This window comes from Diadema antillarum, unplaced genomic scaffold, assembly GCF_040938485.1.
Source record: "Diadema antillarum isolate AM-2024a unplaced genomic scaffold, OU_Dant_1.0 seq00000293_RagTag, whole genome shotgun sequence".
NCBI lineage: Eukaryota > Metazoa > Echinodermata > Echinoidea > Diadematoida > Diadematidae > Diadema > Diadema antillarum.
This window is the reverse complement of record NW_027271319.1, coordinates 830,538-847,141: the sequence shown is the minus strand read 5'-3', so window position 1 is coordinate 847,141 and position 16,604 is coordinate 830,538. Positions and strand designations below refer to the sequence as shown.

The following is a 16,604-nucleotide window of genomic DNA, read 5'->3' as shown; positions in this document are numbered from 1 at the left end:
TTATTCAACGTCAGATTTTTTTTTTCTACCGTTCTGATTGTTCGACATTAATGCATGTTTAGGTTCTCTTTTTTAAAGATTGCGCGCATTGCTATAAGGGACTGCAATTTAGGGTTACAGTTCATTATACCGAAGTTTCGCTACTGCGAAGGTTCGTTCTTCGGAAAATAAAACAACGTGCATAATTTCGAAGATGCGTTTGATATGATTGGAAAGCTCGTTTAGTGCGCACCTTCTTTTCATTTTCAAATTAACCCGTTCCTTCCGCAATTCTCTGTGTGCCTTTAATGCCCTCAAACGAGATTCTTTTTGCCCGTCGACAAAGGGGCAGACAGGTTGGTAATCCAGCTGTGTGAAGGCAGTCAAGCGGTACATTGTATCCCCCTTTCCACGGTCAACTATATGTGCCAGTGAACAATGGAAATATCGATCGGGTGCGAGGTATGAAAAGAGCGTGCGCTGATGAGCTCACAGAATCTTTTGTTCTACACAAAACCAGGTACCTGAATGAGGTGACTGGGGTCAGCGAACCCAAATTTCTAACTGATCTCAGCCTTGATCGCTATGTACGTGTTCGTACGAGTTTACAGTAGAACAAGCAAAAAATTAAATCAGGAAAAGGTACATAAATCTCTTAAACACGCAATTCCCAAACAGAAAGAGAACAAATGCTGATAGAATAAACTCTGATCTTTTTATCAAACCCACTTTTCTGGGCATTAAAACACAAAGAAACATGAATTTAGGCCACTAAAGCAGGCACTCTTGTCTTCATTTTGGGAACCTGGTAAACCAGGTTCCCGTATATCAGTTGCTCCCGCGGGAACCTGGTTTACCAGGTTCCCGTAAGGAACGGGTTAAGAACCTTGTTCCATTTTCAGACTAACGAACGTGCGAAATATCGAACTTGTTTTTTTTTTCTTTATATTTGGACTAAAGAATCTTCTGAATACCAACCTTATTTCATTTTCGAAGTACCGGGCATCTAGGTCATAAGGAATTTATGTGTTTCGGAAATATGAATATTGAGAATTTTCGGATTAACCAACCTTCAGAATGATGAACATCACCCCAATTCAGACGCACTCAAAAGAATAAACGAAACACGACACATACGCAAACTCAAACACAAAACACAAACACACACGAATACTTAAAACAAGTAACAGAGAACGATATTCCCTCTCCATATCTCTCCTAAATCAAGAGCCAATTCTCGTCCTGATGATAATTTTTGTCACACCCAATAAAAGATTTCTACATTGCATGCATGGAGTTAAAATGTAGGAAAAAAAAAAAAACGAACTCACTGTTCAACTTCCTGTAAGGTACGCTGAATGAGAAGTGACACATTAGATGTATGACATGCTAATTAAGATTCAGTGCGGATACTCTTTTTTTTTCTTGGTCTCCTTCTGCGATAGAATCGAAGAGAGAGTTCGGAACCAATAACTTAAAGTAGTAAGATGACAGTGGATCCATGCCATGCATACTCGGGGGGGGGGGGGGGGTAGGGGGGAGGTGGAGGTCGTAGGTAAGTAGGGAGGATGAAGAAAAAACTAATTTTGTCAGAGAGCTCGAAGCAACTTTGCGCTGTCATATGCCACGACTTATGTGTGTGTGTATGAATCTGTCCTTTATGTTTGTGTGTGTGTGTGTGTGTGTGTGTGTGTGTGTGTGTGTGTGTGTGTAAGTATGTGTTTGCAGAAACTCATCGATTCTCTTTGCATAGGCAAACATGATCCAAGTGAAGAAAGAGAAACGAAACGAGAAAGAGAGAGAAGAGAGAAGGGGGCGGGGGTTGAGAGAGAGAGAGAGAGAGAGGGGGGGGGGTGGGGAGGGGGTGGGGGCAAAGGTAATTAGAAATGTTCCGGTTGGCTGCTATATCGCGCTGCAGGTCCAATTATCGATCCCGATTATTGCCAAGTCCTTGACTCGTATAGAGCTTGGTCGAATATCTAACACGTCTAATGGCAACATTAACCTCTCTCTGCTGAACCTCCACCAATATCTACCGCCACCTATAGCTGGCGCGGGCCAATAACGGACGAGTGGAATGTGATTACGTGTGACATTCAGCCATTTAAAGGAACAATCCATGTATTCCATTTTATTTTGTTCAGCTCCACAAATACTTATTGCAATAAGGGAAAATTTCAATTTCAATTTCAATTTCAATTTATTTTCATACTTCTCAATGAAGGAATGTACATCAAATATAATAAAAACATAGTGAATCATAATATCCGGCTTGGATGTACAGTAAATAAATGTAAGAACATAAAACATATAGTGGTCAATCATCGTACGTTTGGTTCTATGTATAACGCTAAAGAAATATGACGGAACCTACTTAAAAGCGAGCTTGTTAAGCGTAGGTCCCAAATTCTGAACAGAGTGTAAAGATGAGGAGCACGGATGCAACGTAGGACCAAAATAAAGAGAAACAAAAATGAAAGGCAAAAATACCTGGTGCACTAACAGAATCTTCTCAATACATTAATAGTGATATACAGACAACCACATTCTGCAGATGTAAGAACAGTTGATTTAACAATGTTGACAATAGTGTAGTAGTATGATTTGAATAATGGTGAAACGACTTTGGATCGCCAGACATTACACTAAAAATGGAACTCAAACGATCAAACTGTCTCACAATTGGTTAGAGGGGGGAAAATAGATAGATAAATATGAATCACAAAAAAGAGATAGATATAAAGATGTAAAACGTAGAAATAGAGAGAAAAATATAAACATAATTTATATAGAGAGAAAGACAGACATAGAGATGGGGAGCAAGGAAATTAACTTTATTCGACCCCCCCCCTTTTCCCCTTCACAATGACTCTTCTTAGAATATCCAGAAAGCAAAAAAAAAAATAAAAATAAAAAGGCAAAACAAAACAAACCAAAACACTGCACAAAAACAAACATAAAAAAGAAAAGAAAAGAAAACAATTTAAGGAGTAACATACAACCTATAACAAGATAATAATTATGTATGGAAGGACCACTGTATTAAAGTCATACTGCATTCCGGCGCGAAGGTGCGATAGAAGTGAAAACATTAATGATTCTAACAACCATGAGTACAAGTGCTGTTGAGGCGAATTGTCTCGTGCACATGCAAAACATACTGCGCAATCAATCTCTGCAGAAAAAAAAATGGTATCTATACTCCATGTCAGATTGGTGAGCGACCGACGAGAGGTTCAAAAGGTTTCGAACATCAGAGGAAGACCGACAAAGTGAGTTAAAAGGGCATACGTTTCATACTTGAGTCATATTGGGAGCGATAACAAGTGCAAGTGAAAATACATGCTCTCTCTCTCTCTCTCTCTCTCTCTCTCTCTCTCTCTCTCTCTCTCTGTCTTCCTTCCCCATTTTTATTTCTCTTTTTTTCTCCCTGCCTCTGTAAAGATACGAAAATAGACCTTCTTACAGATTCTTCATTGAACAAAATTCAATGGATGGGGTATTTGCACACACATACGCACACACACATACACACACACACAAACACTCAAACACACACACACGCATACACACACACACACACACACACACACACACATACAGACACGCATCCACATACAAACGTGCCAAAGAACGATCTTAGAGCATGTCAAAATGAAGAAATCAGAAAAGAATAAATGTGACCCTGCACCTCAAAACAAACAAAAAGTCGCCAGACATGAATTTTTAGTTAAGACCACATTCTGAAAGAGCAGACTTTAAGCTTTAAAATGATGTATAATTCAAATCAAATGGACTCTGCTAAGCTATCTAAATATTTGAAAGAAAGCACAAACTCAGGAAAAGGTTGAACTGCGAAAAGAGGCTCTGAAGTACAGTGTCTATTCAAGCGCTTAATCTTTACCAAACCGTGCTGGCTGTGCGATGAATGGGACAAAAAACATGAAGTAAACCACCAGAGTAACAACAATGAAGGGATTATCAAATTAAACTGAAATTACGCATGCCTCATTACCACATTCTGTCCATAAACAATGCGAAATTACAAAGCTGTAGCATTATCCTTTCAAAAGTTATTAGAGTTGAAAGTGAAGAGTGTGGACACGGTTTTTCAGAAATGAAAAAGGGATTCTAAAGACACACCTAATCACACTATTCTACCAAAAATGTTCGAGATAAACTGCTAAAAAAACACTTTCCTGCCCGCTTTATGATACCAAATTTTAGCATAATATAAAAGAAGACCCGCTCTTTCAGAAAATATGAAAAAGTCAAGTTCGGCTAGGTTTACCCATTTCACTTATTTTCAGTCCTCACGCAAAATCAGTGTGTGCGACTTTATGTTCGTTTGAGGTGCACGGTCACAAATATACAAGCAAAAAAAATCTAACAATCTTTACAAAAGAATTTAAGGATTATACAAAATAAATGTAAAAGCATATTTCTATGATAACTATTATGTTGATGCTTGGTCCTTGTCGAAGTGTAGGAAAAATGGAGACAGGGGGCGTCAAGACACAGGACAATTTTAATCATCAAATCCTATTCCGCTTCCTTCCATTCCTCCTTTTTTCCATTTACCTTCCCCCTTTCAGGTTGGCATGTATGGAGACTACGGCATATTATTTCGTTGTTGTTCTTGTTCATAATGCCACCCTCCTTTAAAGAGAAGTAACGGAAGAGGAAAATACCGCCACCAGTAACAACAAACAGACGAGAAGGAGGAGAGAGGAAAGAAAGGGGAAAAAAGACACCTCTGAATATTTCTCCTTTTATTCTCCCAGCAGGCCAACACTGTGTCTACTTCGCAGAGCACTGGGACGCTGAACCCAAAATGTCAATAGATTCTGAGTCAATTGGGCACTAAATTAAATTTGACCGCTGAATGCTCCGCGAACGATTTTTGGCGGAATCCCCGCCAAAGCCCACACGTCCCTGCCTGCCGATCGCGCGCTGCGGTGGCATTCGATCGAGAGACCGCGAATCAATTCACCGACATACATCTTAGGACATCCGAAATAAATGAAAGAAAAAAGAAACAAGCAAACAACACAGTGATATATAACCTTGGAAATTGGATCACATCAATATCCGTCGTCGTTATTGATAACATCCTCGAAGCTGATCCGGAGCGGATAGTAAAAAGATGTCGCTTCGAACGGCGCCCAAGAAAATAAATTAACAAACAGAGGCAAAAGATGCAAAAGGCGAACGAGCGCACAATTACAGGCGCAAAGGTATCATATCACAATCAGTGAGCTGCATCTGCATTGAAACAGTCGAAACAACAACAACAACAAAATCGGGCTATACAAACAACCTTGTATTATTTTTACAGTGTAATTCTACATATACTAAAGTTTTACACTTGCTGAAACAACTCCAGTGAATCAATCGAATGAAAATTAATGTGTAGGTTTTCTCTGCATTGAAAAAAATATATATATATATTTTAAGGAAAAATTCAACCTAAGTTTGCATCTGAATTGAATAAATGCAGGAATCACTGAAGTTTGAGGACAATCAGACAATCCATTCAAAAGTTATGAATTTGTAAAGTTTCGGTACAGCCATCTCTGTGCAAAAAGCCTGCAACAGTTCGTGATGTCACAGTTGGACAATTATAATTGAATATAAAGATTATTCAAAGAGAATTTAAACTATTTTCCTATTAGAAGGCAGGGGGAATTACATTACCCTCGACATATGTCAGGAACAAGTGAAAGGAATGTATACATTTCATAAAAAACGAAAAGGAAGAAAATTCTTATTCTTTTTATATCCTTGTGTATCCATATACAACACCACGCATTGTTGTAAGCGTATGTTCAAGCGATTGCGGTATACCATAACTGTAAAATAATTTCATAACTTTTGAACTACTTGTCCGATTTTCCTCTAACCTCACCGATGATTTCTACTATAATTTCTTCATTCAGTCACTTTGCATATAATTCATTTGAGTTTTGTTCCCTATTGAATATTTCGTACTATAAAACAGAAACACTGACTACTTGTTTGGGATGTATGATACAATATATTGACGGTGTCCTCTTCCGTTTTGGAGACATATCATCAACATAGCATCAACTTTAGTTGTTGTTGTTGTTGTTGTTGTTGTTTAATTTATTGTGGAATCTCTCTGTGCATACTTTGTATATCCGTCATTGTATCTGACGTGTGCCTCGCTCGGGTGATCACGCCACTCTCTAGAAGTCTTCTGTTGCAGACATTCTTTTCTTTTCTTTTCTTTTTTTATATTCTTCGACGTCCGTATTTCCTTTCTTCATAAATTGTCACTCCTTTCGACTGTAAACTTCATGTGAGAATTCATTTCATATCAGCATCTGGGAATCTACACCCTACAAGCAATGCTTCTCTGTAGATTCCTCACATTTATGCGGCAGTTCACCCATTCATTTTCTGTTTGTTATGTTTATGGTTTATTTGTTGAAACATGGAATATGGAACAATAAAAACAAACAAACAAACAAAAAATTGCACATTATTGTATAACTCAGCTGAAGCTGAAGAAATAGCTGAAGAAATAGCAACAGAGAGGGGGAGGGGAGGGGGCGGGACGGGAGAGAAAGATATGGGAAGGGATATCTCAAAAGTTCATATCTTACCCTGATAGTGTTCGTCGCCCTCCTCGAACGTGAAATTGACGTACTGAGCTTCGCATTGCTTGGCCAGTTGCAAGGCTTGCTGGAGGGTTTCGTCCTCGTCCGCGACCGAGTCCTGGCCGGTGACGTGCCGGATGCCGGCCGCCATCAACAGCAGATAAAGAACCGTTCGCAGCATCTGTAATGATCATTTCAAAATGCATTATAAGACGAATGGAAGGTAAGTGGGTAAGAGCGCAAGGTGTTAACGCCATAATCTTCAACGTCATCGTGGTCATGTGCTATGCTGTTGTGCTGATATAAGGAATCATAATCACCGCTACCAGTGCTGAAATTTGTCTTGATAACACAAAACACAAACATGATGCTACCTTTGATGATGATAATGATGATGATGATGATAATGATGATTATAATGATGATGATGGTGGTGGTGGTGGTGGTGGTAGTGGTAGTGTTGATAATAACTTTGTATGTATTCATATATTTTGCATGTGTGTGCATTACCATGTCTCACACTAGGCTAATGATTCTTGATGGAAGAAAGTTATAGCCGCGAATAGAAAGATTTATCTTCATAGGGAGCAAACCCATCGGGTCGACCTTGGAGGGAAGGCGCCAGAGGATCGCATCCCTTGTTCATGAATATTCAAGGTACTGAAATGAGATCCTCTTCCCCAGCGCCCTGCCTCTCCCCACGCGCGCTTCCTCCTTTTCTCCTGTCACAATACCAGGGAACACATCAGGGAACGAGATTTCGAAAGAGAGAAAGAGAGTGATAGAGAAATATAAAGATATAGGCAGATTAAATAGATAGATAGAGTGATAGATAGATAGATAGATAGATAGATAGATAGATAGATAGATGGAAAGATAGGTAGATAAATAGATAGATTTATAGATCGATAGATAGATAGATAAATAAATATATAGATAAATGAATAGATAAAGTGGTACATAGATACAGTGATAGATAGAAAGAGAGATAGACAAAATATTTTGATTAATAGTGGACGGATGGCTATGTTGTCATATATCAATGGCTAAATAATGACAGGAGTAACATTTCCTAAGTTTCAGCTTCTAGAATGACATTGGGTTCTAATGTATTCTTCTGTATGAAGTAAAACTCAGGAGAATAAGTGAAACAAAGCCAAACTGTGATCAAAATCATTATTCTGCAATGATGTTAAAATAGATCATGGATGCACTTTAATCCATTGAGGGACATTGATGTCAAATACTGTAAAAACACGCAAACATTTTCTTTCGATCCTTAAATGAAAGGAATGACGTGGATACATACTTTTAAATGCTAGATATGAACGTATGCGCACACAAAGTCACACAAAATGAAAATAATCAGAGAATAGTTAAAACGCAACCCTGAAAACAACGCAATTAGTAAGTTAAGGCACTTCTGACTCTACAGTATGACGCAACCTAATATGAGTACATCAATATTCGATTTCACCTTCTCCCTTTTCTCATAACTCCACATCCTTTAAGGTGCAATGTATAGAATAATAGCGTTGTTGCTGTGGCTGCTGCTACTGATGGTGATAATGTTGTTGCTGTTGTTGTTGTTGTTGTTGTTGTTGTCGTCGTCGTTGTTGTTGTTATCAAACCTAAAACTCGAAGGATATGAGAATAATAAGATTTTCAAGTTTTCGGAAATCGCTGATTTGAATGATGCGATCACATCTTAAAGTATAGGAAATTAAGATTATGACTTGGTACTAACTCACAAGCCCTTAATTTACTCTTCATAGTATTATAGATATTTTTACTAAATCACCTGAGTTCAAGTGAAATCGGTACGTATGTTTATTTTGCATTTGAATCCCGCAGCTTTGTCGTACGTAACCTAGCAACGATGACACACAGGCAGGGGAAAGGGGTTGATGTTGCTAAATCTTCAATCTCTCAATCGCAGAAATAACGTTTCAGTTAACCTGTTTCGTTTATGTACGAATGGGTCAGAGAGTTTTGAATTCATTACATCATTGCCCCTTCCAAATTGTGTCGTCTGAAAACATTTGTAACTTTAAGGATAAGATTCGATTATTTTCTCATCTTGTGTGTGATTTCGATTGAGCTCATTATCATTCTGTTAGTCTGTTTTTTTTCTTTCTGTGGTTAAAACCATCGACCTGGTGTGGAATTGTGCGCTTCAAAATGAATCAGACGGCACGAACATACATGTAGCAACGGTGATAGTCGGCAGGACCTCGCCCCTTCTGGTAACTTCGTTTTCCTCCCACTCGACACGGAGCTATTCGAACCTCGGACTACACATTTTTTGTAGTGCAGACGCTGCTCCCATTCCGAACCTCTCAAGGACGCTGGCATCCCCGAGGCAAGCCGGGGCGAATGGGGTCAGAGTCGATGCAGCGACTTTCCAACTAGCGATGCATTCTTTTTTTTTAACGTAGAGATCTATCTCTGTCTCTTTCTCCCCCTCCCCCCCCCCCCCCTCTTTCTCTCTTACATATATTCGGTCGCCATCAATGCATTATGCACGCTCCTCCGCCCTCAAATGAGAATGGCCCAATTGGAAGATTAAATTACTCGTCAAACGCCTCTGGGAAATAGTACTATTTCCTTTATATCATTTCCCTTCGCCCCTTTTTTTGCTTCTATTTTCAAATTCCTTGTTTGCTTAATTCTGCTCGACATACTTCAGTATTCGTATGATTGAAGAATCCAGCTTAAACCCCAGTACCCGCACAGATGAGGAAGAAAATGATGTAATCGAGGAAGAGGAGGGGGGGGGGGTAGAGAGAAGAACATAACGTTGATGTTATGAAGATACGATAAAACATGTGAAACGAATCAGGGAGGTGAGCATCTCCCTGAACTAATTGAGACAGGAATAGTTAAGTTGAATGACAAGACCAAGAAGAAAAAAATGAGAGAGTGGCGTGGAGACAAAGTGGTTTATACACTTGGCTGGTTAAACAAAAACGACTCCAGCATCGAAGTTTATGTTTTGTCGCCCAGCGCTGGAGGAAAGTGAAAAGAGAGTTTTAGAAGAGATAGAGAGGGAGAGAGAAGGGGAAGATATTGAGATGGCGGTGACCTTTTTTTTATTATTCTCCTTCGCTCATAATAGCGGCCCCCCGGTTTGATTGCGTTGGTTTGGATTTTGCGAAACATGATAAGACGCCATGAGTTTAAATGGTCACATTTCGCCCAAGGCGCGGGGACTGATAATCAAATCTGCCGAAGGTATTTTTACGCGGGAAAAATATGCAAACGTTTGCGGCCTTTATACGGAAGAATGCGCCCCTCCGGCGCAGAGAGAAATCGGACGCGCGACGATGCTTGGAACTGAAGTGGCGGAATTGCGCCATCGGTGGCGTTGTTGACTTTTGTTGGAATCCGTTTCTCTCCGCATCTCTTTCACTTCCTGATATTTTATATTATAAAAAGAGCCTTTGTGTCTCACTGTGTGTGTGTGTGTGTGTGTGTGTGTGTGTGTGTGTGTGTGTGTGTGTGTGTGTGTGTGTGTGTGTGTGTGTGTGTGTGTGTGTGGTGTGTGTGTGGTGCCTGTGTCTGTATTAATGTCTGTTGTCTATGCATAAAGTGAATATGTGTGTGTCTGTGTGAATATGCGTCTGCACAGAAAGAAGAAGAAAAAAAAAAAACCCACAAACACGAATGAGCAATTCTGGTCCCCTTCAGTTGCTTACATAATTATTATAGCCAGGTTCAAATTACATTGATGTAACGCACATATATCATAACTTAACTTGATTTATGTTGTGTTTTAGTCTACCAATGTCTGTGACAAGTAACTTTATCTCCGCAGATATCATCTGCGTCTATCTCTTCTCATCGGGACTTCTCTCGTTCAGTAAATCAAAGTGGCCGGTAGAGAGAATGTCTGGTGATGCAGGTTTGAATTCAATTCATGATTTAATCTCACTTTTTAGCGTATTTGCTTTCCAGCGGTATACAGCGCACTTATTGGCTAGATACATTACCTGCGGAGATCCTTGCAATGTAACTTGATGATATACCATTGGCTATATCACACCGCAATCGCTGACACACGCATCGAAATGTGAGAATTGTGTTGGGAAAAAGGAAGTCACGACACCTGCGTATCTCTTCGATCTATGCTACACTGGATTGGGATGCAGAATTTTAATTAAAAGAAAAATGATGGTGCGAAACTCACCTGTTCAATGTATAGCAGAGCGCATCCTCAAGTTCAGGTGAGAAAAAAAAATACGAGGGAAAAAAAGACGACAACTACCACACCGGGTTTTAGAGACTGAAGCAGCTCTGGCGGCGGCGGTAGTTTTGAGAGCTGGCGATAGCGGTGCCAATATGTGAAATTCATCTCTTTTCGCTTTATAGAAATGTCGTCACGCCGAAAGCTTGTCGGGGCTGGGGATTGATTCATTTCAATAGCGTATGTTTCGGATCGAGAGTAAAGAAAGAAGAAAAAAAAAAAGATGTCCAAATATACCCTCATTTCTAGCATATAGGAAGTGAAATATGACCCAGATAAAATGCCTAATGGTAATTACTTCTGTTTGACCCCACGCGCAACTTTTTTTTTTTGCTTGTTTTTGTTTTGATTTGTTTTGTTTTTTTCGCTTTCGGGAATTTGTTTGTGTGATGACGGAAGACTGGCATTTCGATGCTGTCACAGCGAATGAATTTACCTTGACTGAGGATATGCACGTTGCGTAACGAAAAAAAAAAAATGACCCCATTATCTATCATACAATACACACGCATCACACACGGTTATTGATGTTTGTGTGTCATACGTCACCACGAACACCATATAATTTCGGGAAAATGTTTTTTGTTTTGTTTAAGGTAGATATGAAATTGTCGGATGCTAAGCCTTAAATTGATATGAATAATTATCATTGACCCTACTTCATCAGAAAAAAAAAGATATTTTTGAAAAGAATTAAAAGTTAGAAAATGTGAAGGTTTTATTGGCAAAGTAGGCCTTATGAACATTATTTCTTCCTATTGTGATCCGCAACTTTGTTCAGGTAACGGTGTAACACACCACTTACGTATGGATGTGGGTTTAATGTTTAAAGGGATGGTATAGCATTGGTAGACATGAGGATTAGGTGGCTTTTAACTTTTTGTGAGATACCAAGAAACAACTTTTGAAGTAGTATAGAACATACCATTCTAAGAGGACTTCCAGATTTATTTGATGGAAATCGGTTATGGAATGGCTGAAACATCCACACACAAAGTAAAACAAAGTGATGGTAATAAAGGATGGGTCCCACCTTTTGCTAGGATCGCTCTTCTACACATCTCGGTCATTTCAAAAGCAATATATTTTCATAAAATAAACGTTGAATTCCTCTTGGAATTACATGCTTTTTCATTTCTTACAAGAGGTTTCACATCGTCTCACCCCCCCCCCCAAAAAAAAAATGACATAAACCTTAAAAACTTATGATCTCTATAAAAAGGCCTATTCGAATATTGCCCCTGATGCAGTGGGAGAGAAAAAGACAACGAGAAAAAGGAAGAGGGAGAGATAGGGGTGGGGAGAGAGGGGAGTGAGATGAGGGAGGGGAGAGAGAGGGGGGAGACATAGGGAAAGACAGGAAGGGGGGTGTGGTTGGATACCCCCTATACGATGTTTAGTTTGAGGAGTTGTGTTCACACAGGCGGAAGGACAACAGAGTGACACATTGGTGGCAGACGAGGGAATACCCCTCCCTGTGGTACGCGGGGCGATTGACGGGGTTGTTGATTCAGAATACCTGGGCCGGGCCACCCCGGGGGCCGCCACACTCGCAGTGCCCCCCTTTATTTTTCCCCCCAGAGGAGCCCGCCCCCTACTGACAAATCAGATCATTGCTGCTCATTACACCGCTTAACCAAAGCCCATTCCTCGATTTTTCCCCATCTTCAGTTTCGGAAACTGAAGCGTGTCCCACTTCTAATCGAACGGTATCCGACAGGAGCAGAAGAAGGAATAGAAGAAGGAGGAAGAGAGGAAGAAGACGTAGATGCAGTTTCTAGCCAACGGGCTGTGATGAGGCGAACGGTGTTTATCCTGCATCCGAGACATCCGAACATTTTTGTTATTGGTGACGCCAATACATCTTCGAGATTGCGATTACCGTCTCCCCTTGTTCCCAACGACGCCGCACACTTTGCGACGCGATAGCGACTCGGCAAGCCGACACTCCAAAACAGCCGCTCGTGAGGACCAAACAAAACTTTATAATCATCCCTGGAGCGAGACACTTTAGTGGGGAAAGTAAAAGGGTAAAAAACAAAGCAAGAAAACAAGCGCTCGTCTGGCTCATATAAATCGGGTCGCAAACGTGACTGGACGACCAAGTAGAAAAAGGAAGAAAAAAGAAAGACCAATGATTCCCTGTTCTCATTTCTGATGACGTCATCACGCCATTCTTTTTGTTTTGTTTTGTTTGTTGAAATCAATAGAACCCTGCTATAAACTCCCTCTTGAACAACACAATCATTTTGCCTCCCTTTCTGGGGAGTGCTTGACAAATTACGAACATGAACTTGATGCCTTGTGTTCTAAATCTCTCTGTCTATAGCTCGAATTATGGTCAGATGAGCTGTGGATAATAGGAAGGTGATGCCTCTTCGGCCCTGTTAGGATGTTGTTCCTCTTTCATGAGGAATGTTCACCCGTTGCTTCATCTAAACCACGGGAATGTGGTGTGCCAAAATAGTTACTAAACTCGGCAACTCGATACGACATGCTTGGAGGCAAGTGGTAAAATCGGTAAAATCGTGAGCGCTACTCATCGCACTAAGGTTTCAGAGCAGTGAGTTTGGTGTCTATTATAAAGCAACGTTTTACACCGTATGCATGCGTTCGACAAATAAAAAATGTGTTAGTGTGTATCTCAAACAAAATTAGCAGCGACGTCTAAAGCAATGAGGACAGAGAGAGTGACAGAGATAGATACAAACAGACAGACTGACAGGCATAAAAACAGGCAGGTAGAGAAAGACTTACAAAGAGAAAGAAAGTTATCACCGCTGCAGTGTGATTTTTAATGCGAACACTATTAAACCAGTGTTTCACATCAATTTAATGATCGTGTTAACTGATATGTACGTTAAAAGAAAACTCTCAACAAATACACTGATATCAATAGTAGATACATCGTTGAGTTAACCCCAGCCTTTACATGCAACGGCACAGAGCTAACCACCATTCAAATGCGGCTTTTGAATGAAGACCTTAAAGTCCGCGCGATGGACTGATGTTTGATCGGACGGTCCGCCGTCTGAACATTATCGTCACTTCGCAAACAATGGGGCGCACTCGAAATGATGAAGTACCAAAAAAACACCGAGAAAAAGTCAGAAGTAACATAGGAAGAAATGCTTGGACCTCCGAATAGAAGTGATGTCCACTACATCGTGCATCGGCATGCCAGGTCACGCTCAGTGATTCTCCCAGGAAGAAGAAAAGTTTGTGCAGGTGCTGCAATGACGCGAGGGCCTCTTCGAACGAGGTGCACCCGATACGCGCAGGTCGTTTGGTCCGTAAAAAGCACCCCTTTTTTGCGCATCCTCGAAACCCAAGCCTTACCATTGATTTATTTCACTCGTGTCGTTTGATCCCCCCGTCAGGACCAAGTAGATCCACGCAGTCACGCCGGTAATGATTTTTTGTTATATTTCTTTTTTTTATTCTACCCTCTTTTCAATTGTCCCTCCGCCTCCTCCTCCTCTTCCTCCTTTTTCGCCTCCTCATCTTTCTGCCCGTTTCTTTAAGAGTCCCACTGGTGACACCATCCGTCTGAGGTCTTCTCGATTTACATGCCAGATTGATTAGTGGACAGCGGACGATCACGGTCACCCATCAAGGACACACACACACATACGCACACACACACACACACACACCCTCTCTCACACACAATCAATACACTTCCTCGCGTACACACACACACACACACACACACACACACGCGGGACGTCTTCCAGGTGTGTGTTGTGCGACAAGGTGGGCGCCGTTGAGCAACATCAAAATGTCAATACGCCGTTTTCCGTGAGTAGCTTTTCTAGTTGCATGGCGTGGCGTTGAGACGGAAGTCCACCAGAGGGTGAAAAAAAAGTGGCCGTGATGATGGTAGGGGACGGGGGAGGGGGGGGGGGGGGGGGGAGGTATAAAAAGGCTGTAGCAAATGCTTATCGTGAGTGGAGACCAGCGCTGTTTAGCAATGTTACGGAGGCCGACGCACCTGGTTTACCTTTTCATTGCAAAGATCAATGGCTAGGGAAGATCAATGAACTCAACAGGGAAAAAAAAAAGTTTTAAAGAGCAATCCTATACTACAATTCAGAATGATTTTTATCATCAAACATTGTCAAAGCAGCTTTGAACTTTCAACAAAATAGTACATGGTATAATTATACGTGAATCTGCATCACAAGACCAACAAAAAGTCGCCAGACATGGATTATAGTTGGGGTCTGATTCTGCGAAAGCAGACTTTAAGGTTTAAAATAATGTTAAACCCAACACAAATGGACTATCCAAAAACAACAACAACAAAAATTATTGTGGAATGCGAACGTTTTACATACAATAATTGTTTCAATCGAATTGGCGATTATTATCGATGTATAACTCCCGCAATAATGTTTGTACGCATTAGCATCATATCAACATTCAAAGCGAAAATAAGGGAATTGTTAAATTTCGTAAGGTAACTAAATTATTTCCGAAATTTAGAATACAGTAGCCTTACTTGTTTTGATTTTTTTTAATGTTAGTCTTTTGAGTTGGATTCTAGTAACAGAAGAACACAGAAAAAGAATTTTGCGGACGGAATTAGAATATAATTATTAGAATCCATGTAATCTTAATGACACGTCTTGCAATATGTTGGTACCCTATATGCAATGTCTGTGTAAGTGTTTTGGTTTGCTCTGTATTGTCCTGTTTTGTTTTGTTTTATTTTGTTTTGTTTTTTCTACTCCGATTTTCCCGCCCTCATCCGCCCCCCCCCCTTTTTTTTTTCCTCCGCAGTCCAACGCTGATGAGCTGGCTGATTTATCTGGGTGATTGATTGAGCGAGCGAGCGAGCGGCGCGTAATCAGCGAAAGTAATCGGTTTCAGCACATTAGGAGTTAATACATCGTTTGTAAGTAAAAGGGAGTAGTTTTCAATGCACGACGGAATGATGACGGGGTGTCTTTCTAGCCAGCGTCAGAACAAAAAAACAACAACAACAAACCCTGCAACAACAACAATAACGGATAAGACAAGAAACAAAGAAAAGAAAACGCAAAGAGGTCATAGAGAATCGGAATGCGCATCTCTATTATTAGGTCAATCGTGCATTCTTCGGTCTATTAATCAGTTTATGTTATCTGCTCAATCTTCATCTTTCCTTTCTTGGTATCCATCTATCGATCATCGGTATTACAATAACAGTAAAAAAATAATCAAACACAATGAATGAGGAGTTTTATCGCAAAGTGGGTTAAGCGCCAGCTTAAAGCAATTTAGATAATGTCCATCATTAGTTACAGCAAATTAAACCTTTTTTTTTTTTCAAATGACACCCCATTTGTCGCAACAAGAATTCTTGAGGTTTTTATAGGAAGATTCATATTTTCACATCTTTTTCTCTTTTTTCGTAGGTTTAAACGCAGATATTTTAAATTGACAACAATAAAGTTCACTCGGTTTGAGGTCAAACTTTGCAAATATAATCATCTATTCTCATCTCTTAAATCTACTGAAGATACAAATACATTTTCCATCTTTTTTGTTTACCTTTTCGGCAAATCTAGATGAATTTGTCTTTTTTTTGGTTAGTGCCGATAACCTGACTACTGTTAGAGAACCCTATGGTGTATTGAAATATAACTAAATAAAAACAAAGAATGATCTTAGAAACCAGGAGATCTACCTATTGTTATATTGCTTATTTAGCGCACATAACATGAGCTTGTATTGTGGGAATACCTTGGTGTACAGTTGATGGTATCTAA

General features: G+C 40.1%; 1 protein-coding gene across 1 annotated transcript in view; it reads right to left on the bottom strand.

Annotated features, from left to right (window-relative positions):
- The window catches only part of LOC139730137 (corticotropin-releasing factor receptor 2-like), a 72,832-nt gene that overhangs the window by 44,115 nt on the left and 12,113 nt on the right, over positions 1-16,604 (bottom strand). The window contains exon 2 of the mRNA XM_071641038.1: positions 6,609-6,783. Coding sequence (XP_071497139.1) covers positions 6,609-6,783 — 175 coding nt within the window. The remainder of the gene's footprint in view (positions 1-6,608; positions 6,784-16,604) is intronic.